The sequence below is a fragment of the Podarcis tiliguerta genome (genome assembly GCF_965153285.1).
Source record: "Podarcis tiliguerta genome assembly, chromosome: 3".
Lineage (NCBI taxonomy): Eukaryota > Metazoa > Chordata > Lepidosauria > Squamata > Lacertidae > Podarcis > Podarcis tiliguerta.
The window spans coordinates 141,296-165,424 of record NC_139536.1 but is presented as its reverse complement, the minus strand read 5'-3'; the positions used below and the strand labels follow the sequence as shown (position 1 = coordinate 165,424).

At 55.7% G+C, this 24,129-nt stretch overlaps 1 protein-coding gene across 4 annotated transcripts; it reads right to left on the bottom strand.

Annotated features, from left to right (window-relative positions):
- Positions 1 to 1,388: 1,388 nt before the first annotated feature.
- NRBP1 (nuclear receptor binding protein 1) lies at positions 1,389 to 24,043 on the bottom strand. Of its 4 annotated transcripts, XM_083433832.1 has the most exons (20): positions 23,885 to 24,043; positions 23,412 to 23,673; positions 15,584 to 15,706; positions 15,257 to 15,358; positions 15,082 to 15,171; positions 14,765 to 14,805; positions 14,362 to 14,456; positions 10,479 to 10,502; positions 9,593 to 9,706; positions 6,383 to 6,466; positions 5,327 to 5,385; positions 4,864 to 4,962; positions 4,636 to 4,768; positions 3,331 to 3,433; positions 3,137 to 3,187; positions 2,857 to 2,992; positions 2,705 to 2,758; positions 2,522 to 2,585; positions 2,360 to 2,415; positions 1,389 to 2,265 (listed from the first exon to the last, which is right to left on the bottom strand). In XM_083433832.1, exons 2-20 carry the CDS (start codon positions 23,649 to 23,651, stop codon positions 2,167 to 2,169), a joined length of 1,767 nt encoding a protein of 588 aa, XP_083289958.1. In that variant the 5' UTR covers positions 23,652 to 23,673; positions 23,885 to 24,043; the 3' UTR covers positions 1,389 to 2,166. The 4 variants fall into 4 exon arrangements, with proteins under 4 accessions (XP_083289958.1, XP_083289959.1, XP_083289961.1 ...); XM_083433833.1 differs by lacking the exon at positions 10,479 to 10,502; XM_083433835.1 differs by lacking the exons at positions 9,593 to 9,706; positions 10,479 to 10,502.
- Positions 24,044 to 24,129: the final 86 nt, after the last annotated feature.

The following is a 24,129-nucleotide window of genomic DNA, read 5'->3' as shown; positions in this document are numbered from 1 at the left end:
AATGAAGAGATATCGGGATAATCTGACATCAGTGGAACTGAGAAGAGAGTTCTATCTACGATTTGGAATGATCCCAGAAGATAAAGCTATTAAATCTCTGGCATTGTTTTTTGGAAAAGACTGGAAGAAACGCAAAATGGAAACACAAATGGAAGAGTCAATACTAGATAAGGTGGAAAACATGGCAAATACAAAGTGGAAATTGAAGAGACAGAACTGGGTGCGGGCCAATGGATATGCAATAATGTATTAAATTATATTCACAGTGGAGAGATGCTTATATCTGCAGAGGGAAAGATTTATCATTATTTTATATAGTCATGGTTGGTGAAATTGTTGGACAAAGTTGATAAATGTTTGAGACAAACTCTTGCTGACATCAATATCCTTAACTGGGAACCCCTTTTGGACTTTTTGTGTAAAAAGGAAAACACACCTGGGTTTGAAGACTGGAAAAATACTGGTTTATGGAAAGTAGTTGGATGTTGTCATGAAATGAATGTTTTGAATTTTTTTTATGTAACAGACAGGAGCATCACAAGCCCTTTTTCTTTTGTTTTATTCTTTCCCCCTCTTTTTTTCTTTCTTTCTCCCCCCTCCTGTTGTATCAAAAAAGTTTTGATTAAAAAAAATGTATGCAGCATTACCTTTTTCTGGCTCCTATCAAGGGAACTCCTTGCCACCAGCAGTGTCAGTCACTGTGCGGAAGAAGCTCTCTAGCCAGCAACAGCCAAAAAGGTGAGTGGGAATGTCTGAGGCCCACCAGCTGCCTGCCCAGGCTTCCAGGCCTCCTCCTCTCTGGCTTTGTGGCCTTAAAATCCAATGGGGGCTCAAAAAGTAGAGACATGCAGGACTCCAGCAGCAGCAGCAGCAGCAGCTCCTCCTCTGCAGGACTAACATCTGTCTTCCTGAGATGCAGCCTCAAGGAGCGGTTTTTCTCTTCTCCACACAGCAGCACACTTGCTGCCCCCCCCCCTTGCTGCCAGGGCTACAAGGGGAGGAGAGAATTTGACCCTCAGTGCAGAAGGGCTCATAGAGATGGAAGATCCTAAAGCTCATCTAGTCCAACCCCCTGCAATGCAGGAATCACAGCTGAAGAATCCCTGAGAGATGACCATCTGACCTCCAATTAAAAACCGCAAGGGAAGAAGAGTCCACCAGGGAGGGCTCCTCCACTGCCTGCTGGGGGTCCCCCCCCCCCCCGCTCCTCCAGTCTTGCCCAGCCCAAGTACTTCTTTGAAGAGGCATGAGGCGCAAGCTGCTCCCTGCAGCTCTCTGTATTCAAAGGGGGCCTTGAAAGAAGAGTGCCCCCTCTGCAGGCAGGAGCTGACTCCCCTTGGGAGGCTGGTCCCCTCCCCAAAGACCAGAGACAATGAGGACACTGTGGCTTATTTACAAAACAGTTTATTAAAAATAGGAACAGAAACAAACACTTGGAGCAGCCTCAGCTCTGGAGATGGGAATGGGTGCCCGTCGCTGAGCAACCGGCCCCAACCCTGTTGGGGAGGGGGGGAGGGAGGGGAACCCAGCTCTTGGGGGGCGGTGTCTGGCCAGCTGCTGGCTGCCTCTTGCACCTGCGACATTCATGGCACTGTGCCCACCTGCCCACCCACTTTCTCCAGGGCTCAGGAGGAGGTGCTCTGCTGCACAACCCAGGGCAAGAAGGGCAGCCAAGGAAGGGGGAGAAAAGGAGCCGCCCAGAGGAGGGTGAGGCTGCCAGGGAAGGGGGTGACTGTGGGGCTGGAAAGCATGTGTGAGAGGGGGAGGGGCAGGGGGAGGAGCCAACCTCACTCTTCTTCCCCCCTCCCTCCCTCCTACCCCCTTAAATAACAAGACAGACATCTCTGTGCTGTGCAAAAAAAAACCTCTGTACAATTCAAGCAAAACAAAACTCCATGCGTTGAGCCGGGGGGAGAGGGAGGCCACTGGCCCCGGGGGGGAAATAATACTGACAAGGCACACAGCCCCCCTTCCCCGCCTTGCCCCCTCCCTCCTGCCCCCCCTCCCCATGGTGGCAGCGATTGTCTGCGGGGCTCCTGGTGGCTGCGGCACATGCAGGAGGCACAGCCAAGCTGGTTCTGTGCAGCGGCGGCAGCAGCGGCCTGGCGGGGGGAGGGGGCCCTCTGCGGAGGCAGCGCCCGGGCACTGCTGGCATGGGGGCAGCCCTTAGGAGGAGACGGTGACGGCCGCCAGCGCTCCGTTCCGCGAGTAGAAGAACTTGCTGAAGGCCTCTTCAAGTAAACAGCTCAGCCGGCTCTGATCAGCCTGCAAGGGGCAGAGGGAAGGAGAGGCCAGTGAGAGCCCCACTCATGAACTGAGCCCACCCACCCACCCAGCCTGCCAGTGGGCACGATCCTACCTCACTGATGAATCCCAGCTGGACCAGTTCGGCCGCCAGCTCCTGGATATTGTCACCTGGGAGAGGGGGAGAAGAAGAGGCAGAAAAACGTCAGGAGGAGGAGGAGGAGGGCTTCCCTTGCCCAGCAATGCCCAGCCAGGAGGGAGGGAGGGCGGTACTTACTGGGCAGCAGGTCACAGCTCAGGTGTCGGTTCAGCTTGTCTTCCAGCCTCAGCAGCAGCGTCAACTGGGCAGAGAGAAGCCAAAGTCAGTTCCTGGCCCCTGGCGCGCAGCCAAGCCAGGCCCCTTCAAGTGGGGCAGCATGGTGGAAGAGACACCCCCCCCCCAGGCCAGGTTGGTACATACATGGTGCTTCACCCCTTCCTCGACTGACTCGATGTTGCACTGCATCAGGACCACCTGCGGGAGGCAAGGGGAGGCAGTGAGCGGGGTGGGAGGCCCTGGCTGTGCCGGCTGGCCAGGCTCCAGGACCTGAGTGGAGCAGGACAGCAACTCACCTTGCGGGTTTCCACTTCCGCAGGCTCTGGCGTGGGCGTCTTGACCGATGGGGGTGCAATGGGAGACGTCACCACCTCCTGCTGCGGCTGATGAGGGCGGGGCAGGCCGAAGGCCGTGAGGGGGTAGATGCCGTTCCTAGAGGGGGAGAGGGGTCAGGCTCGGTTCCCCAAGTGGGCAGCAAAGTTGTAGGCCTTCCACTTGGTGGAAGAGAAGGGAAGGAGGCAAGAGTCCAGGAGAGGCCCCCTGGCACACAAGAAGGTGGTGGAAGAAAATGCTCACCTCACATCCTCCAGAAACTTGTCTAGCTCCAGGGCTGGGGACTGGGAGAAGCTGTGCGGTGGGGAAAGCACAGAGTTAGATAAAGGGACCTCAATGCTGAATGCAAAGTCTCTGCTGTCTGCTCCCCCCTGGCCTTCTTGGGGAGGGGCCAGAGGGACACCCACTGCTTGCCCTCCCCCTCAGAGAAGCCTCACATCATGCGGACGCCCTCGCGGTCAGCATGGTTGATCTCGGCCAACACGGCACTCATGTCCAAGTTCTTGGTCATTTCTTCAAGGGCGTTCTCTGGGATCATGTCTGTCAGGAGGCAAAGGAGTCTTTCAGGAACGTTGCAGGGGGTTGGGCTAGATGACCCTCAGGGTCCCTTCCCCACCTACAACTCAAACATCCCCTCGCCCTCTGCAAGGAAGGCAAAGGACACTCCTTGCCTCCTATGAAGGGCGGGTGGTGGGTTAACAGACGGTTCTCGCAGTTGATGGAAGGCAGGAGAGGGGCTCTCCAAGGGGCTGGACGGGGGCCAATTCTATGACTTGGGCTAGAAATGATCTGAGCCATCAAAAGTGGCCAGATTTGCAAATTATTCAGCACAAAGGAAGCCCAAGTGGTTTGCAAAGAGCCCCCAAAGGATCTCTCCAAACTGGCTGAAAGAAGTGCAGTGGAAGTCAGAGTGAAGCAAGTGGCCTCTGGGGCAGAAACATCCACCCTTCCCAGATGCCCCATGGGATCCAAACAGGCGGGGTCTGGCCAATGGGAGAGGCCTTTGGGCTGAGCGGAAAACACGCCCAGTGAGTGATGGCAGGAAGAAAAAGGCCACGCCTGGTGTGTTATGAGAGCAACTGAATTTCGAGGCATTTTCATACTGCCAACATCCTAGCACCTGTCCATAAAGGCAGGAGAGGGGCGTGGAAAAAGCCAACCAAGATACTGGGAACCTTCTCTAAAAATGGAATGTGAAAATAATTGGGCCTTTTCAGTTTAGGGAAAATGAGGAGGAGGAGCACTAGGAAGAGAAGCAACCAGAGTGGGGTGAGGGATGAATGGATCCTAGGGAAGGGCAAACCAAGCCCCTTTCTGAAACTGCAGGTGGTTCTGCCAGAAAGGGGTCCAGGGACTTCCTGCCTTCAGGGTGGGGGGTGGGGGCCGCCACCGCTCCCCAGGCAGAAAGCGGCACCACAAGATGTAAATCACAGCACCAAGTGAGGGCCAGGCTGATGCATGGAAGGAGGGGACCCACCCAGGGCCATCTGTCAGAGCAGCTCAAAGGGCCCTCGGGGCTGAGAAAGCCCCAGACCCCAGCAGCCTCCCACCCTGCTCCAGAGAGCTCTCCAGGAGGACTTTAGCCAGGAGCTGGGAAGGCACGGAGGGCCCAAGGTTCCAGGCCAGACCCAGCAAGGGCCGCTCTGCTCAGTGCCCTTGGCTGCTTCCGCTCTCTGCCTCCGGAGGAAGGGATTAGGCCTCCCCAGCCACTTCCCTGAGCCCCCCCCCCAGCCTCCACTCACGCTGATGGCCCACAATGCAGTGGGCTGCCAGGAGCTTCAGAGAGGGCACTTCAAAGAGGGCTTGGTGGAAGAGGAGCTCGCGGGCCGTGGGTCGCTTGCTGGGCTGCAGCTCCAGGCACTTTTGGATGAACTCCTGGAAGGAGGGAAAGGAAGGAGAAGGCGTGAAGGCCGAGACTTGTGCCCGTCCCAGGAGGGAGGGAGGGAGGGAGGAGGGGAGGGGTGCCTCACCCGCTGCAAGGGATCCTCCAGCAACTGGATGGCATTGTTGATCGCCTCCTGGGGCACATAAGAGGATTCGCCATTGCCCTGGATCTCCAGCACCGCCATCTGCAGGGACAGCAGAAGCACAGCTCAGTGGGGGGCTGAGCTCCACAGTTGGCATGCTGCAATCCCGGAGGAACCAAAGGGCTCCACCAGCCGCTATCACACACGACGAGGGAGAGAAAGGGGACTGCTGGCTCTCTCCTTTCCAAATGGGTCTCTCTCTCCTCTGTTCCCGGAGTTTTCAGAAATCACAGAGACCAAATGACACCCCCTCCACGACACAAGGAGATGCACTGTGCACTCCTAACCCTGTCGAGATAAGACCAGGATGCCGAACAAGCTGCCCCTTCCCATCAGGATTTGAGGTTGGGGGGGGGGAGCAGCTATGCCCCCCAACCCTCCCTCTTCACAGCTCTCCTTGCCTTACCTCCAGCGCACACATCCCAAAGGAGTAGATATCCACCGCGGTCGTCACATGTGCAACTTCTGGAACACAAAACCAGGAATCAGGACCCCCCCGGCTGGCTGGCAATGACCATTCAGAGCCACTCGGTCATCGGGCTTGGGAAGTTGGGGGGTACCAGTTGTTAATGGCCCATAACCTGTTAAGACTTGGACCCACCATTTGTTGCTGATACTACGCCCCACTTTGACCAGGGCAAACAGCAGAGTATGCACAGCTCCAGAATCCGGGGGAGTCTTCTAGCAGAGTATCAGAGTTTTCCTGTTTTCCAGTAGCCAGCCTTTCCCAGAGCTCCCAGTTAAGAAACCTCCTTTCCCACTCAGTTCAGTTTGAAGTGCTTATTGTCTCATGGCACAAGACAAGCATAAACACCTCAGCTACATGAACCTTTAAGAGAGGCTGGTACATGAGCTAACCTACTAGAATACAGTTCTTCTGGTCTTAGAAGTAGACCTTGTGAAGATACAAGAGAAATCCACTAGCACTTGACCCTGCTAGCTCGCCTTGCTGTGCTGAACCACACAGCATGTAACCTGCAGCTTCTCCACCGACACCTCGCACTGAGCAGAAGCTCTCCTTGGGGAAGAGCTCACACTCCTGGCAAAGCGCCTGAATGCAAGCTCAGCTTTATAGCCGCCTCTGCCCACACACCTTCCTTAGAGCAGCATTTCTCAACCGTGGGTCTCCAGCTGTTGTTGGACTACAACTCCCATTGTCCCTAGTTAGCAGGACCAGTGGTCAGGGATGATGGGAGTTGTGGTCCAACAACATGGCTAAAAAGCACTGCCTTAGAGAAAGGAAGGGTGGATGAGTCATGCTCCGGGCATTTAGCCTTGGACTGTATCTAAGCCACCCAGTGTAGCTGGTGTGCGAACTCTGAACAGAAACGAAACATGGAGAGGGGGGGGCCTCAAGACATGGAAACTTGGTGTAATTTTCCAAATTACACCAACCCTGATGAGCCACTTCAGCCCTCCCCCCCCCCCAAACAATGAACTGCTGCTCTCCTGCCTTTCTTACCGCCATACTCCGGGGCAAAGAAGTGCAGGTTCTTCTGCTCCTCACGACACGTTTTCACATGGTTGTTGATGGTGTCTGGGGCCACTGGAAGAGGGGGGAAAACAGCAAGGAATCAGGGGCTGAGCCTCCTCCTCCCTCCCAAACTGCTCTTATGGGGCGGGCAGAGGGCATTCCGGCACAGCTGCTGCCGTCCCAGTGCAAGACAAGGGCAGGCGCAGCTCAGAAGCAAGGGGGGGGGAGGCAGGCCCACATGCTCCTCCAGATCTTCCGTCTTTCCTGGGTGAGCTCCAAGCCCCAGCAGCCAAAGCAACCCCACCAGGGAAAGCAGATGAGCCCAATGGGAGCCGGGGGGGGGGGGGGCAAGGCAGCACTGCTGGAGGAAGAAGGCAGAGGAAGTCCTTTCTGCTGCTCCTGGGTCTCCACTGCAGAGAAGCGTCAGCTGGACCAGCACTAAGGCAGGCACAAGGGGCTGCAGAGTAAGGGGGGGGGGTCCTGAGCAGTAGCAGCAGCTGGTGTTCCACGGGCACCCACCCTGACCCACCCACAGATACCTGAAAGACAGGGAAGGGTACAGACAAGACAGTCCTCACCCCTCCCTCTCTCTCTCTCTCTCTCTCTCACACACACACACACACACACACACACTGGCCGGCTTCAGGCCTTTTCCTGAAAGCCCAGCAATGGAGAGGGGGATTCCCACTTGATCAGGTTTGCACCAGCCTCTGTCTCCCCTCCAAAGAGGGCTGCCTCCCCTCCGCTGCTGCCCCATCCGTTCACTCAAGAGGCACCACCCAAGAGCAAAGATCCCAACGGCCCAGTTGCCTTAGAAAGGCCATGGGGAGGGGGCAGTGGCCCTGGAGCCGAGGATGCCGCAGACCCAGGCCCCAAAGCAGGATCCACACAGAGGGCAAGACTTGGTGGGCACCCTGAGGGTAGCAGCGATGAGAAGGAGGAGATGGACGCTGGGGCAGGAGCTCCTCCTCCTCCTCCTCCTTGGCACCCAAAGCCAGACGCAGTACCAGCCACTTTCTAACACAACTGCTGCTGCTGCCTTAGAAGGGAAGATTATACCAGCTATGGCCTGCGGCAAAGCACCCCTAAAATCCAGCTTGTGACCTGGTAGCCTGCACATGAGAAGGAATTTTGGCCTGGAGTGGCAGAAAAAAGACTCCATGACAGGAATGCTCAGTTCAGGCAACTGGAGCTCCATTAGCTGCTGCTGCCACCACCTCCTTTGCTGCAAAGCTCTGCCGTCCTCCAAAAGTGCCCCAGACTCCCTTCTGGAAGCAGTAAACCATCATAGGACCACCTCAACGCAACTCCAATTACCAACCTAGTGGTTTCAATGGCCAGAGGCGCCTGCTAGAAGAGCCCCCAAATTACACACACAGTTCAGATGTGGTTTTAAAGGTCATTTCCCAGACACTGAAGCCAAACACTTCCTGACTGGCACCCGTTAACGTTTTCTTTACGCTTGGATCACTGCCAGGAAGGCAGGATTCATGTTCTCTGCTTTCCATTTTCAAGACTGACTTGAGCTTAAAATGGTGCCTTTTACCCTAGCAGACAGAATGGACCTTCCGCTCTCAGCCACTGCCCCAGCCTCCCACCTGCTGGTTTTTTATATATATAATTGTCTTTTACTTAAAACTTCGCTCCAAAGCTCCACAAAAGCACTCCCCAGCCCTGCTGCTTCCCCTGCCCCCCCAGGGACCCCCAAAGCCAAATCTCCCACTCCACTTCTGACCCACGGAACGATATCCTGGCCTCTCCTCCTTGGGTTTCCACCAGTGTTAGAACTGTGGTGTCTGTAAGGGGTTTGGACTTCCTGGTTAGTTTTAATTTCAGCCTCTACACAGGGGGCCAGACATGTACACAAGGGTTTGGACCAGGGGGCTGCAAACTTTTTCAGCAGGGGGCCGGTCCACTGTCCTTCAGACCTTGTGGGGGGCTGGACTATATTTGGAGGAGGGGAATGAACAAATTCCTATGCCCCACAAATAACCGAGATGCATTTTAAATAAAAGGACACATTCTACTCATGTAAAAACATGCTGATTCCTGCACCGTCTGCGGGCTGGATTTAGAAGGCTATTGGGCCAGATCCGGCCCCCGGGCCTTAGTTTGCCTACCCATGGTTTGGACGCTCCCAGTTTCTCAACCAGAAAAAGCTCAGCCACACTTGTCCTGATCAGAATAAATGCAAGGTACCAATATTTTTAATTTCAGAAATATGCCACTAAGTATAATTGAATGTGCTAATCCCATCTGTCTGCAGAATTTGTGTACACAGCAAGCATATTCTAGTCACAGAAAGGTGTTTTTATCCCTCATGCCAAAAATGGGAAACTTGCTCAAAGGCTTCCTTCTGCTGGGGGGGGGGAAGACATGCTTTTCAGGAACAAAGTCTGGCATTCAAGTTGCAGCACCTGCGGTTGAGGCTCTCAGGCAGGCAAACGAAGCAAGGCGGAGCTGCTGGCATCAGGCAAGAGAGACAAGGCCACGCGGCTCTCGACTCGGAAGAGGGCAGCTTCTGTCCTTCCTCTTGCAGAGAACGGCCGGGCCTTCAGCTTCCTGGAGCGCTGGGCTTACTTTTGCCCAGGCAAGCCTTTCCCAACACAGCTGGCAGCTATCTTCCTGCTGCCCACCGTCTTTGGGATCCAGCTCAAAGCATTTCACTTTCTTAAAGCAGTCAAATAAGCTTCCCTGAACGTGTTCTCTCTCTCTGTGGCAGATGAAGACCCAGCCCCCTACCACCACCTTGGCTCCTCCGGAAAGTGTCTTCTGGGGAAGGCTGGCCCACCAGGAATGGGGGGGGGGTGCATAGCAGGTGCCCCCAGCCCCAAAGAGGTCCCTCCGGTGTAGCTGCCGTGTCTTTGCCAGACTTTGTGCTTCAAGTGTCCAAATCAAATGCACTGTCCAGTGGTGCGCCCAGGAAGCAAGCAGGCTTGGTTTTGCAGACTTCCTTCTGCCTCTGGGCAGGGCAAGGCCTTTGACAGACCCTGGAATTTCATCCCCAGCCCATGAAAACCTCGCCAAGAGACACAGCCACGCCCGAGACTCACTGAGCAGACCACCCAAACTCACCCACCCCAGAGACTGGGGCCCTGCTCTGCTCCTGGCCCAGGCTCCCTTCCACAGAAGACATGCCACCTGCATGCAGCCCAAGCAGCGCCAGCGCCCTGGCCGCCCTCCTCCTCCGCGCGTTACCTGCCGCCTCTGCGCCACGAGCGCCACCTCTCCTCTCGGCCCTGCTCCCGTCCAGCTTCCACCTGCTCCGCTCCACTGAGCTCGCCTGGACCAAGGTGCCCAAGGATTTCTTGCCTGCCCAAAGCGAAGGGCTCTTTCAGTCCTTGGCCATGCCGGCGGGGGGACACCCCAGGGCCCCCGTCTCACCGCCTGCAGGGCACAGCTCATCTTGCGCCGGGCATTGGCCTTCTCCGCCAGCCCTGTGTCGTCTTCTCCTTGCTGGCAGTGGAAGCAAGAGAAGGCCCTTCCCAAGACAGACCTCCCTACCACTAAGGCAGGAGACGCGGGCAGCTCCCCAAAGGCTCCCCGCAAAAGAGGGGGCGGCAGCAGAGCAGCTGCAGGGCCTGAGCACTTCCAAGGCTCCGCCAGGGTCTCCCAAGCACCTCCAGGCGCCTGCGCAGGCGACACCAGGCACACAGCTCCCAAGAGTCAGGCTCCGCCACACGCGACCGACCCATTGCCAAGCAGCCGGCTGCAGGGAGCTGGAGGAGGAGGCAGCAAAGCCACAAGCAAACAGCAAGCAGGACCCCCCCCCCCAGGGCCACGAGCGCAGGAAGAGGAGGAGGCTGCAAGGACGGCAGCAGCTTCTCCACAGGCACAAGCAGCCCAGGACACATGCAGGAGGCAGCCATGCAGCAGAAAGGCAGCCCCCCCCCTACACACGAGGAGCCCCAACAGGTGGCAGGACTGGGGTGGAGCCTCATAGAGCCCAGGTGCCAGCCTTCACCAGGGAGGAAAACGAGCGTCATATATGCCAATATACAAAGTGATGCTCTCATATCTATATCTCTATAGATAGATGCTCCAAAGGTCACAGTCACATCACAGAGCAGAGAGATTTGCTCACCATTAGCAAAAATCCTATGAAAGACTGTTGGTGAGAGAGAGAGAAAGAGGCAGCCCATAAAAGCAGGAAGTAAAACCAGACATGGCGGGCGCCGAGGGGTCAGCCCTTCGCCTCAGCAGTCACAGCACCCACGGCCACCACAAGTGGGCAGGGAGAGGCGGTTCTTGCCTACCCGCCGCAGCGGAAGGCGATGGAGGGTGGGGGGCTCCTGGGACAGAGCTCAGCCCCCAAGAAGCTGCCCATTGGCCACCCCAGCAGGGCATCAGGAAAAGGGGCTGACCAGGCCAGCAGGGCCAGGAGCTGCTTCTGGCTCAGCCCCCACTTGGGCCAGGAGCAGACCAGAGACTCCCTGCCAAGTGGGGTGGGGTGGGGAAGGGGCCCAGGCGCTGCTTGGCAGGGGAAGGCTTCTCTTGAAGTCCCTCCCCAGGGCACACCATTTAGTAGTGCAGGATCCTTGCTTGGCCCCAGGTCAGCTCCAAGCACCACCCCCCCCGATTTCCAGTGGGTCGTGGGGAAACAGAGGCCTGAAGTCCTCTCCCCAAGGCAGCTCCTCTTCCACAGCTGCCAGAAGAAGGGAGGCCATGAGTGCCTGGCGACCCCCAGCCAAGCCAAGCCCAGAGGCCTCTCCAGTCCAGGAGTCCAGCAGCCTCCCCTCTTTTCACTAGCCCCCCTGACCTCCCCCCCCCCCAGCTTCAGGGCCTCCTCTGCACACCTCACAGGCAGCCTCAGGTGGGGCTGAGCAGTGGGAACCTCCTGGACAAAACTGCCAGCCACCGGGGCTTCAAGAAGCTCCCCACCACCCCTGAATCATCAATGGGGCTGGGAGTGGAGAAGGAGGGAAGAGAAAACAGGCAGGGAAAGAGGCAGAAAAGGGCTCTGGGTTTTTCCAAAGATTTTTTGGCTTCGGGGGGTGGGAATCTTAACAGATTTTGGGAGGAGGCATGAAGGGAGAGAGAAATGTCTCTGAATAAGGTGCATGCGGAGGACAGAGGGGGGATCCTAAGGTCAGGGTTCAGGTGCTGGGAGAACGACCACACCCAAGCCTACACCCACTTGCTCCCAAACGTAGGGGAGGAGGTGGCAAAGCCAGGCAGAGCCACCCAAGCAGCACTGCAGGCCCTGAAGCTCTTCCCAGCCCAAGGGAAGGGAAAATGGCGGGGCAAAGTCCTGGCCCACCTCCCGATGTCCTCCCCAGACCGAACCCATAAGACAACCACCCATTCAATTCCCCACTAAGTACAAAAATGGCTCATCAAGAGCTTGTGGGGAAGCCAGGAAGCCAAAGGTGGCAAGTGGCAGGAGGGGGGGGGGCTCTCCCTCTGCCGTCTGTGCCCAGCCCAGCGTGCCAATGCCCGGGTGCGGGTGGGACCCAAAGGAGCCACCCAGTTCCATGGGGACTGAAGCAAGACCTGCCCCCGTTGAGGATGGGGCAGGCGGAGCCCTCCGAGTTAGCCTCTGGGCCAGATCCACACAGCAGATGCCAGTCACACCACAGCCGCGCTTCCTTCTCTTCCCTCGAGCCTCGGAGGGGAGAGCCAAGGGCATTTGCTGGCCTCCCACACCAGCTACTAAGATCCCGACAGACAACGGCAGAGCAGGGCTCCGGCCCCTGCACCCATCCACCCAAAGGCGCTGCTGGCAGGCGCAAATGGTGCCGTGGAGCTTTCCTGAATCACAGCCCTTGCTGCCCCGGGGAGCAAGAGAGTTTGAAAGAGCGGGTGCTTCACCCCCTGGACTCAGCTGCTTCAGGAACACCAGTGAGACGAGCTCCGCCAGAGATGTCAGGCAGAAGCGGCATTGGTCCCTGTGTGGAGGCGGGCTGGAAGCTCTGCCATGATCCGGAGCCACAGGGAAGGTGGCAGCCTGCTCCTCCTGCATCTTGGCCCAACTGCAGAGCCCCCTCTCTTGTGCCCGGGGGGATTCTGAGCATTGGGCAAGGTTGCCAGCCGCCACCGCCCTGGAGTTCCCCAATCCCAAGCGTGGCTCTTCCAGCCTGAGTGAGTTCCCTGTCCAAGCACCTCAGGGGCCTCATCCAGGCTCTATTTCACCCACAAAGCATGCCAGGAAAGGCTCTTCTCTTGGAAGCAGAGAGGGTTTCTTCCACTAGAGATGGCCAGAAGATGTCACTGGCCCATAGCTCCTTATGGCTGGTCTTGTCTGGATGAAATATCATAGACCCAAACTTGAACAAAGCAAAAAGGAGAATGGTACTATTGTGAGCTCTTTGCCCTGTGGTGATCTTTGCAATTCTTGAAAACTTGAACACACATTATTTTCTTGAAAGGGGGGGGGGGCTCTGCTCAAAACTTGGCCAAGACTCCAGAAGGTTCTGAAGTCTGTTCTACGTTGGGGCAGAATCCTGAGACAAGTGGCTCCAAGCGATGGCCCTGCAGGCGCAGCAGCAGCAGCAAAAGATCCAGCAGCAGGGAAGACTGGGCATCCCTTGGCACCTTGGCATCCCCGTAAAACTCTCTGCCCACCACACTCAGCCAAAGGCATCCCAAGCGCAGAGCAAGCAGGCCAGTCAATCTTGCAGTTTGCGTCAGAAGAGTCTTTGTTCCGCCAGGAGGGCTGGTCTTCCTCAGCCTTGGCAAAGCATCGCTGGAGGCAGGCTTCTGGGCCCTTCCCTGCCTGGCAACATATGGAACTCACTGTGACAAGGGGAGGGACATGAGTCTAGGCGGGCCCCTCGCAGGGCTCTTGTGAGGATAAAAGGGGAAACCATGGAGGCCGCCTTTGTTTATTTTAGAAAGGTCTATGCTGCCCTTCAGCAAAAGTTCCCAGGGCCGTTTACAGAAAAGGGCGATGCAAAACTCCACTGGAAAAAAACCGAACCACCCTGAACTCCTTTTTTTGGGGGGGGGGGCAGGAAAAGGCAAAGTCACAGGGGGGGTGGGGGGTGGGACAGGCCCTTCAAAGTCCAGAAGAGAATCTCCGCCCTCAGAGGCAGTTTACCAGGCAAGGCCTCTGCACTCAGCCGGGTGACATTTTGGCTGCCCCTGAACTGCAGGCACCTTTGAAGGGCTTTGTTCTCAAAGGAGTTTTAGGACTTGAAACCAGAGGCCAGCAGTCCATTGCCATGCACCACACACACACACACACACACACACACACTGCCCCCCCCCCCACTTGCATCCCTTGGCAGCTCTACACTGTGATGGGTTTCCTACAGATTTAACTGCCACAGGTCTCTCCTAGTGCCCAGGATATTGCAGTCGCCAGCCAAGTCCCAGCCCTTGTCTTCTGCCAGGCAAGTCAACCTAACTGCCCTTGGCAACAAGAGGGTTCTGGCTAGTCTGTCCCAGGAGCTCTCAAGAGAATCCAGAGATTTCCCCGAAGTGGGAGAGCCACAGAAAAAGCCCAAGGGGAACTCTCCCATTTCCTCCTCAGAGTTCTCAGGGGCTGGAGATGCCCAAAAGGCAGCTTGGCACAGCACTCCAGCTGCCCTTCCCTTTCCTCAAAGCCCCGGCTGGCAGGGAAGCAGCAAGAAGAGGAAGGAGGGGTTTCTCCCTGAGGGACCAAAGGCCACCTGGAAGCCGTTTCCTGCCCCATGCCCTGGAGGGACGCAGGCACCCATGGTCTGGGCAGCCTGTCCAGGCACAGAGTGTGCGATGGGAAGCCTGAGAAGGTGGTGGCAGCAGTGGCGGCGGCAGCAGCAGCAGCACTAGCTGCTCAGGGCCACACGTATCCAGGTGGCAGAGTTCTCCAGGAGGTTTCCAGAAGTCAGCAATGAAGGCTACAGAGAGAGGCACCAGCTGAGGCTCAGAATCCCAGGTGGGCAGGGCAGCAGGAGCCCACCAAGCCCCTGGGCCTTCTGGGGAGCTCCTTCCCTTTCCAGTGACTCTTTAGGTCACTGGCTTGTGGCTCCGGAGGAGAGGCTTACCTGACCCGATCTTGATCAGCCCATTGTGCTGGATGAAGATGGTGTCACAAGTCAAGTTTCCGTGAATGATGGGAGGATCACAGGAGTGAAGGTAACTGGAATGGCAACACAAGGAATGGTGAGCCCAAGAGGCTGGCACCAGCACTCCCCGCCCCCAACAAAAGGCCACTTTCACAGGGGCAAAGCCAAGGCCTTGTGCCTGAGGCTGCCAGGGACTCCCCAAGAGAGCAACAGCCATCACTCTCCTACCCTCCGTCAGCTTGAGAAGGAGGGGAGGCAGGCAGGCAAAGCGGCAAGCCAAGTCCTGCCACAACTGCTAGAGGGAGCCAGAAGCAACTGCTCTCCTCCCTGGCCTCGGAAGAACCCAAGGGGGCATGAGCAGCCAGGCTCCCAAAGCATGTACCTGAGAGCAGACAGGATCTGGGTGCACCAGCGCTTCCAGGCCTAAAGACAGACAAAAGGAAGAGGTTCTAAGCAACACCCACAAGAGGCAGCTTGACTGCAGCAGGCAAACACTTTCCTTATTTCCTTGCTTGCTTCCATGCCACTCAGAAGGAACAGGCCAGACACTTCCTGGTTCCTCCCCAGCCTCCTGTCCTTCTAGGGCTCTGGGTTGGCCAAGGGAAGCTGCTTCTCTGTGCTCAAAGGCAGGACGGCCCCAGCAGGAGGCCTGGGACCCAGGAGCAGAGGGAGGAGGGAGGAGAAAGAAGTGAGGGTCACCTTTTCATTCATGGTCTTGTGGTTCTTCTTCGTCTTCTTCAGAAACTGCTTCAGGCTGCCAGAGGACATGTACTCAGTGATGAAGATCACCTGGGAAGGAGAAGGAAGTCACCAACTGCTGCTGCTTCTCCACAAGCCCATCAGGAAGACGCTGGGGGGGGGGCAGCCCACTTACCCTGGCCTTGTTCTCCTTCACATCTGCCCAGTACTTGTGGAACTTCACAATGTTCAGGTGTTCTAGCTGGATCAGGTTGTCAAAGACAGCTTTGACCTTCTCCTGGAGGGACAAAGCAGAGGCATGCCAGACCCCAGGAAGAGGAGAGCCCTTGGCTTACCCCAGGTCACAGCCGTGGAGAGACGGACGCAGCGCTGGGAGAGAACCCCCAAGGGCTGGCCAGGCAGCAGCCAGCCCCCCGCCCTGGGAGGCTAGCCAGTCTTCCCACAGGCGTCCTGAGCACGATGCCCACCTACTTCCCATCCTTCCCATCCCAGGCTCACCAACCTCCTGAAGCTTAAAATTCTTGCGCTCCGAGAACTGGACCTCATTCCAAACCACTTCCACCCCTTCTTCTGTGTCCATTGCCAGGTAAGCACTGTCAATCCCAGGAACATTGCGCTGATTCACCTGCATGGAGAGGGGCAAAAATAAAAGCAGCGATTCAAGGAGCTGTGGAGACGAGGTGCTGGTGCCTGCAGAGACCCCCACGCCTGAGTCAGGAAACTCCTGAGGACAGGAACAGCCCAGAAAGATTTGCTCCAAGACCTCTCCCTGGCAAGTCAGTCTTGCTGCTCTGAAAATCACAGCAGAGATTCATGTCACAAAGAGTCAAAAAGCTCTCATGCCCTAAATGACAGTAGCTGAGAAAGTCAGTCCTGGAACCAACTGGAGGGGGCGGAAGCTTTATCCTGAGTGACACCCAGGATCTGGGGCAAGATCTCAATCTCATTGACATTTATCATTTTCAGGACATGACTAGAAGGTTGCCAAGTCAGCCCAAGACAGTTTTAAAGGGGGAAACCTAAAAATGTGGGGATCAGTTAAGAACTGAGACGATGAAGTTTCCCCAAGGTGCTCAGTGGCTATTTAACACCATGATGACAGAAGCTCAGCTAGAATGTAGACCACTGATTCGGAAATGCCCTCCCAGTCCAGCAGAGAGATTTAATGACGGAGGTGCCTTCATTCAGAGAAGAGAAATCTTGCCCAAAGCAGAATAGAAAGGAGTAAGGACTCTGGGAAATAAGAAAGTGAGTGGCATAATGCTAAAGGGGATTCCCGCATTGCAAGGAGTTGGACTAGATGACCCCTGGGGTCCCTTCCAACACTACAGTTCTATGATTCTACAAAAACCATGGTTGACTAAATATCCAGACCAAGATAATCAAGGGTCTGGAAACAAAGCCTTATGAGGAATGGTTGAGGGAACTGGGTATGTTTACCTTGGAAAAGAGGAGACTGAGAGGAGAGACGAAAGCCATATTCAACTGTCTGAAGGGCTGCCACATGGAAGAGGGACGGAGCTTGCTTTCTCCTGCTCTGGAGGGAAGGACTTGAACCAGTGGATTCAAGTTTCAAGAAAGGAGATTCCAACTAAACACCATGAAGAGCTTTCTGACCGGAGAGATGGGTCTTGTGTTCAGGCCCTGCTTGCAGAGTTCCCATAGGAGGGGTTTTCTTGTTTTATTTTATTTTTATTACTTTATTTCATTTCATTATTTATATGCCACTCATCTGACTGGGTTGCCCTAGCCACTCTGGCCGGCTCTCAACAGAATATTAAAAACACCATAAAACATCAAACAGCAAAAGCTTCCCTGACATCCTATTCCATATCAAAGCTTTATGTTCCAACACTAGAATACAGGAAAAGACTTTTGGTACTCTTCACAATATGCTTGGAATTTCACCACCATGAGCAATTATGGGTCATTTATGGAGACTGCCTCCCTCATCACTGACTCTCTGGAGGAAATTAAAAACATTCCTGCTTCCCCAAGCATTTGATGGCTGAAATGCTGTTCCTGAAATCCCTGTTGGGGGGGAATGCTTTTAATTGTTTTAAATTAAATTAAATTAAATTAAATGATATTGCTATTGATGTGTTTGCCACTCTGGGCAACTTTGAGAGAAAGAGTGGGATGTAAGTTGAATTGATGCCAATGATGATAAAATAATGGCAAAAACCTGGAAAATTCAGAATAATTTTAAACAGTACTGAGCCCAGTGCAGAAGCCTGCAATGCCTCAATTAACCGTAACTCTGATAACAACCCCCTCCCATGGGTCCCCGGTTGTGATGGCATGATGCCAGAGGTTTTGTCTCCCTGCAACACTTAAAAAAACAAAAACTACCAAGTTACGATACTATGACTTGTTCCCCCAGAGGGTTGGGCCAATATGGCCCTCCAGCCAAAAAAGGTAGATCTACACATTTGAAGAGAAACAAATCAAGACTGGAAGGCAAGACTTTGTGGAAGTCATTCCTCTTGTTGGCCTGAACAATTCACACTGCAAGAATTTCTCCCAGCTATGCTAGGACAGATGTTCGGCTGAAAGGTCTACAATGCCCATAGGTCCCTTGAAAGGCGGGCATCCCTCCGATGGGCCTGCCCCCTGCCACTTCTGACGAGCCTGCCTGCCTTCTCCCCTGGCCCTGTGTCCTGGGAGAAACCAGCAAAAGCAGCAATGCCAAGAGCAAGAGGCCTCAGGCCACCATGCTGGTCCCTTCCCCAAGCAGAGGAGCGGCAAGGGAGCAAGAATGGGCCAGGATTCCTCCTCCGCTTGCCCCCCTCCTCTGCAGAAGGCAGAACTACCTCTGGCGGCCGGGGGGTGGGGGGCACCCCAAGGCTTGGCTGGACCCACACCTGGAACAAGCTGGGCCTGGCTGGGGGTTTGCCTAATACTCCTCCTTCTATAGCCAGTGTGCAGAAAGGCACCTGCCCCTCTTGCTGCCTCCGCCGCCGGGAGCCTTGCGCAGAGACCGTTTCCCTGGGTGGGCTTTCCCCATCCATCCCCAGAGTGACGCAGTGGCAGGAGAGACACCTCCTTCCTGATGTTGCAGAAGAGGGCAGGACTCTTTCCTCTGGTCCTTCCATTCAGGAGGCCAGAGCCCCTCCTGCCTCTGGGGCCCATGTTGCCTCCTTTTCAGGCCTGCTTCCCTGGCCCCTGCCCAGCCAGCCAGCCTGGCCTCCTCCCTGCCCCAGCTTGCAACAGAAATGACGCAGCAGCAGCCTGCCTTGCATCAGGGCCACATTCCTCCCCAGGGCCCAGCCCTCTTCTGGGGCACAGCCACTTCCTGAGTCCTCACCAGGTCAAGCCACAGTGAGTCAGCCAAAGTGAGTTGACACAGAATACGAGAGGGCTGGTAGGCAGGCTCCTCACCATCTGCCCAGAGATGTCTAGCAACACCCCCCCCCCAGCCCAGCCAAGGAGGGAGGGGCAGAGGAACAATGAATGAGAACAGCTGCAAGAAGAGGGAGGGCCAAACTGCAGCCAAGCAAAAAAGGCCCCCAGACTCAGGGCTGCTGGCAGGCAGATCTATTTGGGGAAAGGGACGGGAGGAGGGCAAGCCAAGCCCATGGCCAAGGAAGCTCCCAGGCCGCCTTGCACCCCAAAAAGGCTTCTCAGGCAAGGCTTCCAGGAGAGTCTGCCCAGAATTCCTTCCCACCTTGTCCTCCCTCCGAGGTGCCTCTTCTCCTGACACACACACTTCCCCCCCACCCAAGGCCAGTCTCAAAGTCACACCCCACCCAGAGGCACAACCCCTTGAAAGCCAAACAAGGCCTCCTGTGTTGGTCTCAGCCTCTCAAACTGCTCGCCCTGCTCTTCGCTTCCAGCTTTGGGACCAACTCTGACAGAGTCAGAGTCAGGCCAGGCTAGCGATGGCCAGTCTTTCTGGAGATGCCCCTGGTCACATTTTAGTGTGAAAGGCCTGGCCATTTTGAACTGCTCCCGGGGAGGGGAGGCTTTTCCATCAAAGGCTCCAGACCACAAGACAGCCAGGATAGCCCCAGGAACGCCCTGTGCAAAGCGGGCATGTCAGCTGCCCCCCAAGACCAGCAGTCACCATCCTGCCACTCTCAGCCTCAGCCAGCCGGCACAAAAAGGTGAACTGTGCGCTCAACCTCCTCCCACGCCCCCCCCCCCATCTTCCAAAGGACGATTCAGCCTCTGGGTGAGCAACAAGTCCCTTCCAAGCAAGGAACATCTTCTGGCACCAGGGGCCTGGGGAGAGGACCCTCTCCTGGAACAAGAGCCAAGGAAGCAGGAGGCAGCCGTAGCTTTCAAGCCTTTTAATTCCCGAAAGGGCACGGAAGCCGAGTGTGGAACCACACCCTGAAACTGCAAAGCACCTTTGCACCCACAAGTCAGGGCTCCCAAAGCTTCTAGATGCAGCTGGTGCCATTTCTACCAATGCCTACTAAAGCCATCACCCAAACAGGAGTTTCCGGTATGTTCCGGCATTGCTCTGGTTAGGGAAAGGACAGCTCAGAGGCAACCTATGGAAATGGGATAGTCCCGCAAGACAACAGTGCCATGTTCCTTGAAGAGAGAAGTACTGGATGGGTGGCTGGAATTAAATGCGCATACACTGAGCACCACTTGGTCGTACCCAGCTTCAGGGGAAGAGAGAAAAGAGCTCTGTATAAGGTAAAGGTAGAGGAACCCTGGATGGTTAAGTCCAGTCAAAGGTGACTATGGGATGCGGCACTCATCTCTGCTTTCAGGCTGAGGAAACCGGCCTTTGTCCACAGACAGCTTTCCGGGTCATGTGGCCAGCAGGACCAAACCGCTTCTGGTGCAATGGGACACCATGATGGAAACCAGAGCACACCAAAACGCAGTTTACCTTCCCACTACAGCCGTACCTATTTATTTACCGTATTTTTCTCTCTATAACACGCAGATTTTTTCTCCTAAAAAGGAAGGGGAAATGTCTGTGCGTGTTATTGAGCGAATGTGTGGTCCCTGGAGCCGAATGGCTCGAGTGGAGGCAATACCTGAAAAGAGGAAGCGGCTGCTTTCCTGCATTCTGCCTCAGGGTCTTACTGCCCACCCCCTCTGTTTCGTTGCTGCGTTTGCTCAAACGGAAGAAAGAGCAGGGAAAGCCCCTCCCCTCCAGGCAAGCAGAGGGGAAAGCAGAGCGTCCCTCCTTCTAATTCCTCTCCGGAGGGAACAATGTTTGTGAAGGGAAGAGAGATTACAGGTTCAGCTTAAAATTCTGATTTGACTTCCTGCTTTTGTTTTTGAGGACACACAGCATTCAAATATGCTTTCTTCCATTTAAAAGGATGAAATCCTTAAACAGTGATTTGCCTGTAAATTCATGCGATCTGGAAGATTACAGTGTCTGTACCTCTTAATGGATGGCACAGCTTAGGTTTCGCTGCTGAATAGTTCTTAATGCAGTTAAAATGCTTTCTTCTGTCAAGGCAATAAAAATATATATGTATCAGGCAGCCGGAAAACATGCAGGTGGGAGAGAGCGAGCGCGAGCTGGCTGGCTTGGGTGGGGGGAAATTTTTGCCTTCCTTTCCTCCCTCCCGTTAAACCCCTCTCCTGCATTCTTAGCCAGCTGCTTCTCTGCACACCCCTCTCGTGCTCCTTGTCCCTTCTGTGTTTTTCCTTCCCTCCCCACTTAAAATGTGGTTACAAAGCATGGATCCACATGGATCCTCAGGATTTTTGCATTGGGTCACCCCAAATTCACCATCAGATCACATGTCTGTGGCCACAGCATGAAGCACAAAAATGATTCATCCACCGTTTCATTCAGAATGTTTTTTCCCTTGTTTTCCTCCTCTAAAAACGATGTGCGTGTTATGGTCAGGTGCGTGTTATAGAGCGAAAAATACGGTACTTGCGTGGTATGCCTTTGAACCGCTAGGTTGGCAGGAGCTGGGACAAAGAGACAGGAGCTCACCCCGTCGCACGGATTTCAACTGCCAACCTTCTGATCGGCAAGCCCAAGAGGCTCAGTGGTTTAGACCACAGCTGTGTACAAGGCTGTCTTAGAACATTGGTCAGGAAGTTGAGGGACTGCAGAACATAGCATCAGAATTGTTAAATGGGATGATGAATGGAGAATATCACCAGGAGCTACGTACGTACAAATCCTGGTTCTAATCTGAGCACATTTGAAGGTGTTGCTTTTAGCTTATAAATGTTCTCACAGTTTTGAACCATGACACCTACAGCAGGGCTGGGGAACCCGTGGCCTTCCCGGAGGTGAGAGTTCCACAGTACCTGGAGAGCAACTCCCCGTCCCTTAACCTGGCTGGCTGGCGCTAAGGGGAGTTGTAGCCCCTAATCTTTCCTACATAAACCTGCCTGACCAGTAAGTTGAGCCTCAGAGCCACCACTTCTCTCGGAATTCTTTCTCCCAGAAAGGATTGCCTGCGGTAGTCTTTATTCTCGCTTTGGCGCCAGGTGAAAACTTGGATTGGCCCAGACCTTGAGATTCTGTTTATTTTAAGCTCTAGCTTGAGTTTCAGCTGGCCAGATCTGCAGCTGCTAATTTTTATTGAGCTCTTTTATTCATAAGCAACTCTGATCTAGATCTGTACATAATGCTGAGATCGGCATTCAGTTTCTAATACCAAATACTGAATGCTTCCTTATGCGCTTACATTCATAATCTTAGGTAAGATTAACTTGTCGTGTCACTTGCCCATCTCTACTGTAGTTATATCCCACCTGGGGGGAAAGCCCACAGCCACCTTGAAAGAAAGTAGGAGAACGCTGAACTGGGTATAAAATAAAGGATGATGCATCAATAGAGAACAGAGGCTGAAATAGAAGACAGACTCAACTCTAGAGACCCTTCATCTGCAAACAGCCTGACACGCCCTCCCCAAGAAGCAACACAAACATGAAGCAGGCAAGGAACCTTTGACAAAAGACTCTTATAAAATTCCAATATTTTGTCGCTTGCTAAAAATATTGATTTGGTAGTTATGATTTTTATGGTGTTTTAATTATTTCATCCTACACTGCTATGATATGATTATGAACTGGTGGTTTATAAATATTCTTACAAATCAACCAATATTATCAGAGTTGGAATGGACCCTGAAGGCCATCTTGCGCAACCCCCTGCTCACTGCATCCCTGATGGATGGTGGTCCAGATGCCTCCAGCCCACCCCCCACGGCACCTCTGTTCCACTGCCAAGCGGCTCCTCCACTTGGGAACTTTTCTACTAATGTTGAACTGAAATCTGCTTCCCTCCTGCAGTTCCCATGCATTGCTTCTTGTCCTGCCCTCCAGAGCAACAGAGCAGGTGTCTGCTCCATCTTCTGCCTAACAGAAGACCACCCTCATCTCTTTATCCCCTAAGCATATGCAGCTCTTTCCACTGCCCCCCCCCCGTAATTTCGGTAACACCACCAACTATGTTCTACCTCCCCCCCTCAGGTCCTGCTTGTGGGCTTCCCCCTGGGGCATCTGGTTGGCCCTTGGGGGGACAGGTGCTGGACTGGATGAGCTGCTGGTTTGTTCCAGGTCCTTATATGATGATGATCAGTTAAGACACCTAGATCCTCCCTATGTTCAGCAGTAAATTTCATAAATCACTCAGAAGACATCCAAGCATTATATGGTATATAAATCAATAATAATACCATCCTTAATTTGTGCTACAAACACAGATGCCCGACTTAGAGAGCAAAGAGCAGAGTCCTACCTTGCAGGAAACTGCTCTGCCCCCCCCCCCCCCGCAAGTCCACAACTACTGAAAACTTGGGAAGCAAGGAGGCCCAGGGGCAAAGAACAGTAGAATCGTGGAGTGGGAAGGGACCCTAAGGGTCATCTAGTCCAACCCCCTACCATGCAAGAATCCCAACTAAAACACCCCTGACAGATGGCCATCCAAGCTCTGCTTAAAAGCCTCCAAGGAAGGAGAGTCCTCCGCCTCTCTCCCAATGAGGGAAGGGTCCACTGCCCTGTCAAGCAGCAGCCCCAGGGACAAGCCCCAGCTGAACAGCCAAATGGGATGCCGGGCAAGGAGCAGGTCTCAAGCTCAGCTCCCAGCATCTCCAGGGAGGGCTGGGAAAGATCCCTGTCCTTGAAGCTTCGGGGAGCCCAACTGGGGACTGCAGGCCGGGCAGGCCCGACGGCTGCGCCTCCCGGGGTGGCTTCCTGGCTCCCGGGTTCCCGTTTCTGCGGGTCCCTGAAGCCGACAGGGCAACCTCAGCAGCCTCGGCGGGCTGCCCGGGGTCCGCTTCTTCCTCCCGGGGCCTTTCCTTTCCCACTCCCGGGGCGCCCGGAGGGCCTGGGCCGCTTCCGGAGCCGCGCTGGGGAGGCTCCCGGGGAGAAGATCCGCGTCTCACCTCCTCGCGGCGCTTCTGCCACCTCCCGCACGGCGACTCCTCCAGGATCTCCGACTCGTCCTCGCTCTCCTCCTCCTCTTCCTCCTCCTGCGCCGCCGCCGAGGCCGCCAGCGGAGGGGACAGCGAGGTCATCCCGGGCCCCGCCGCTCCAGACGCCGCCGCCGCCTCGGCCTTGGGGTCGGAGCCGCCTCCTCCTCCTCCGCTGTTGTGTCCGGCCTGCTTGGCTTCGCCTTCGGACATCGCCGGGAGCCGAGAGGGGGACCTGCACCGGGGGGGGGGCGGGAGGGAAGTGAGGCGCCGCTCGGGAGCCGGAGGGGCGGGGCCGGGCCTGCGCGGGGCTCCACGCGAAGCAGCCGGGCGGGGCCTCGGCGGCCCCTTGGCAACCGGGGCGGGGCGGAGCGGGCCCCCCTCCCTCCCTCCCTCCCGGGGCCTGGCGACCCCCGACCCCTCCGCCCCCCCCCGCCCCCACTCACCGGGCGCGGGCCGGTCTCCTGCGAGGGCCACGGGCAGCAGACGGAGCCGCGCGCCGCCTCACGCGCTGCGAACGGAGCGACGCAGCGGAGGCGGGCCGGGACGCGACGTCGACCAATCAACGGGCGGGCCGAGCCCCGGAGCGCCTTCGGATTGGCCGCGGGACTGGCCCCGCCTCGCGCCTCTCGGCCGCGACCTGTCCGTCTGACGGGGAGCCAAGTGCGCGTGCGCCCGCAGGAGAGGGCGG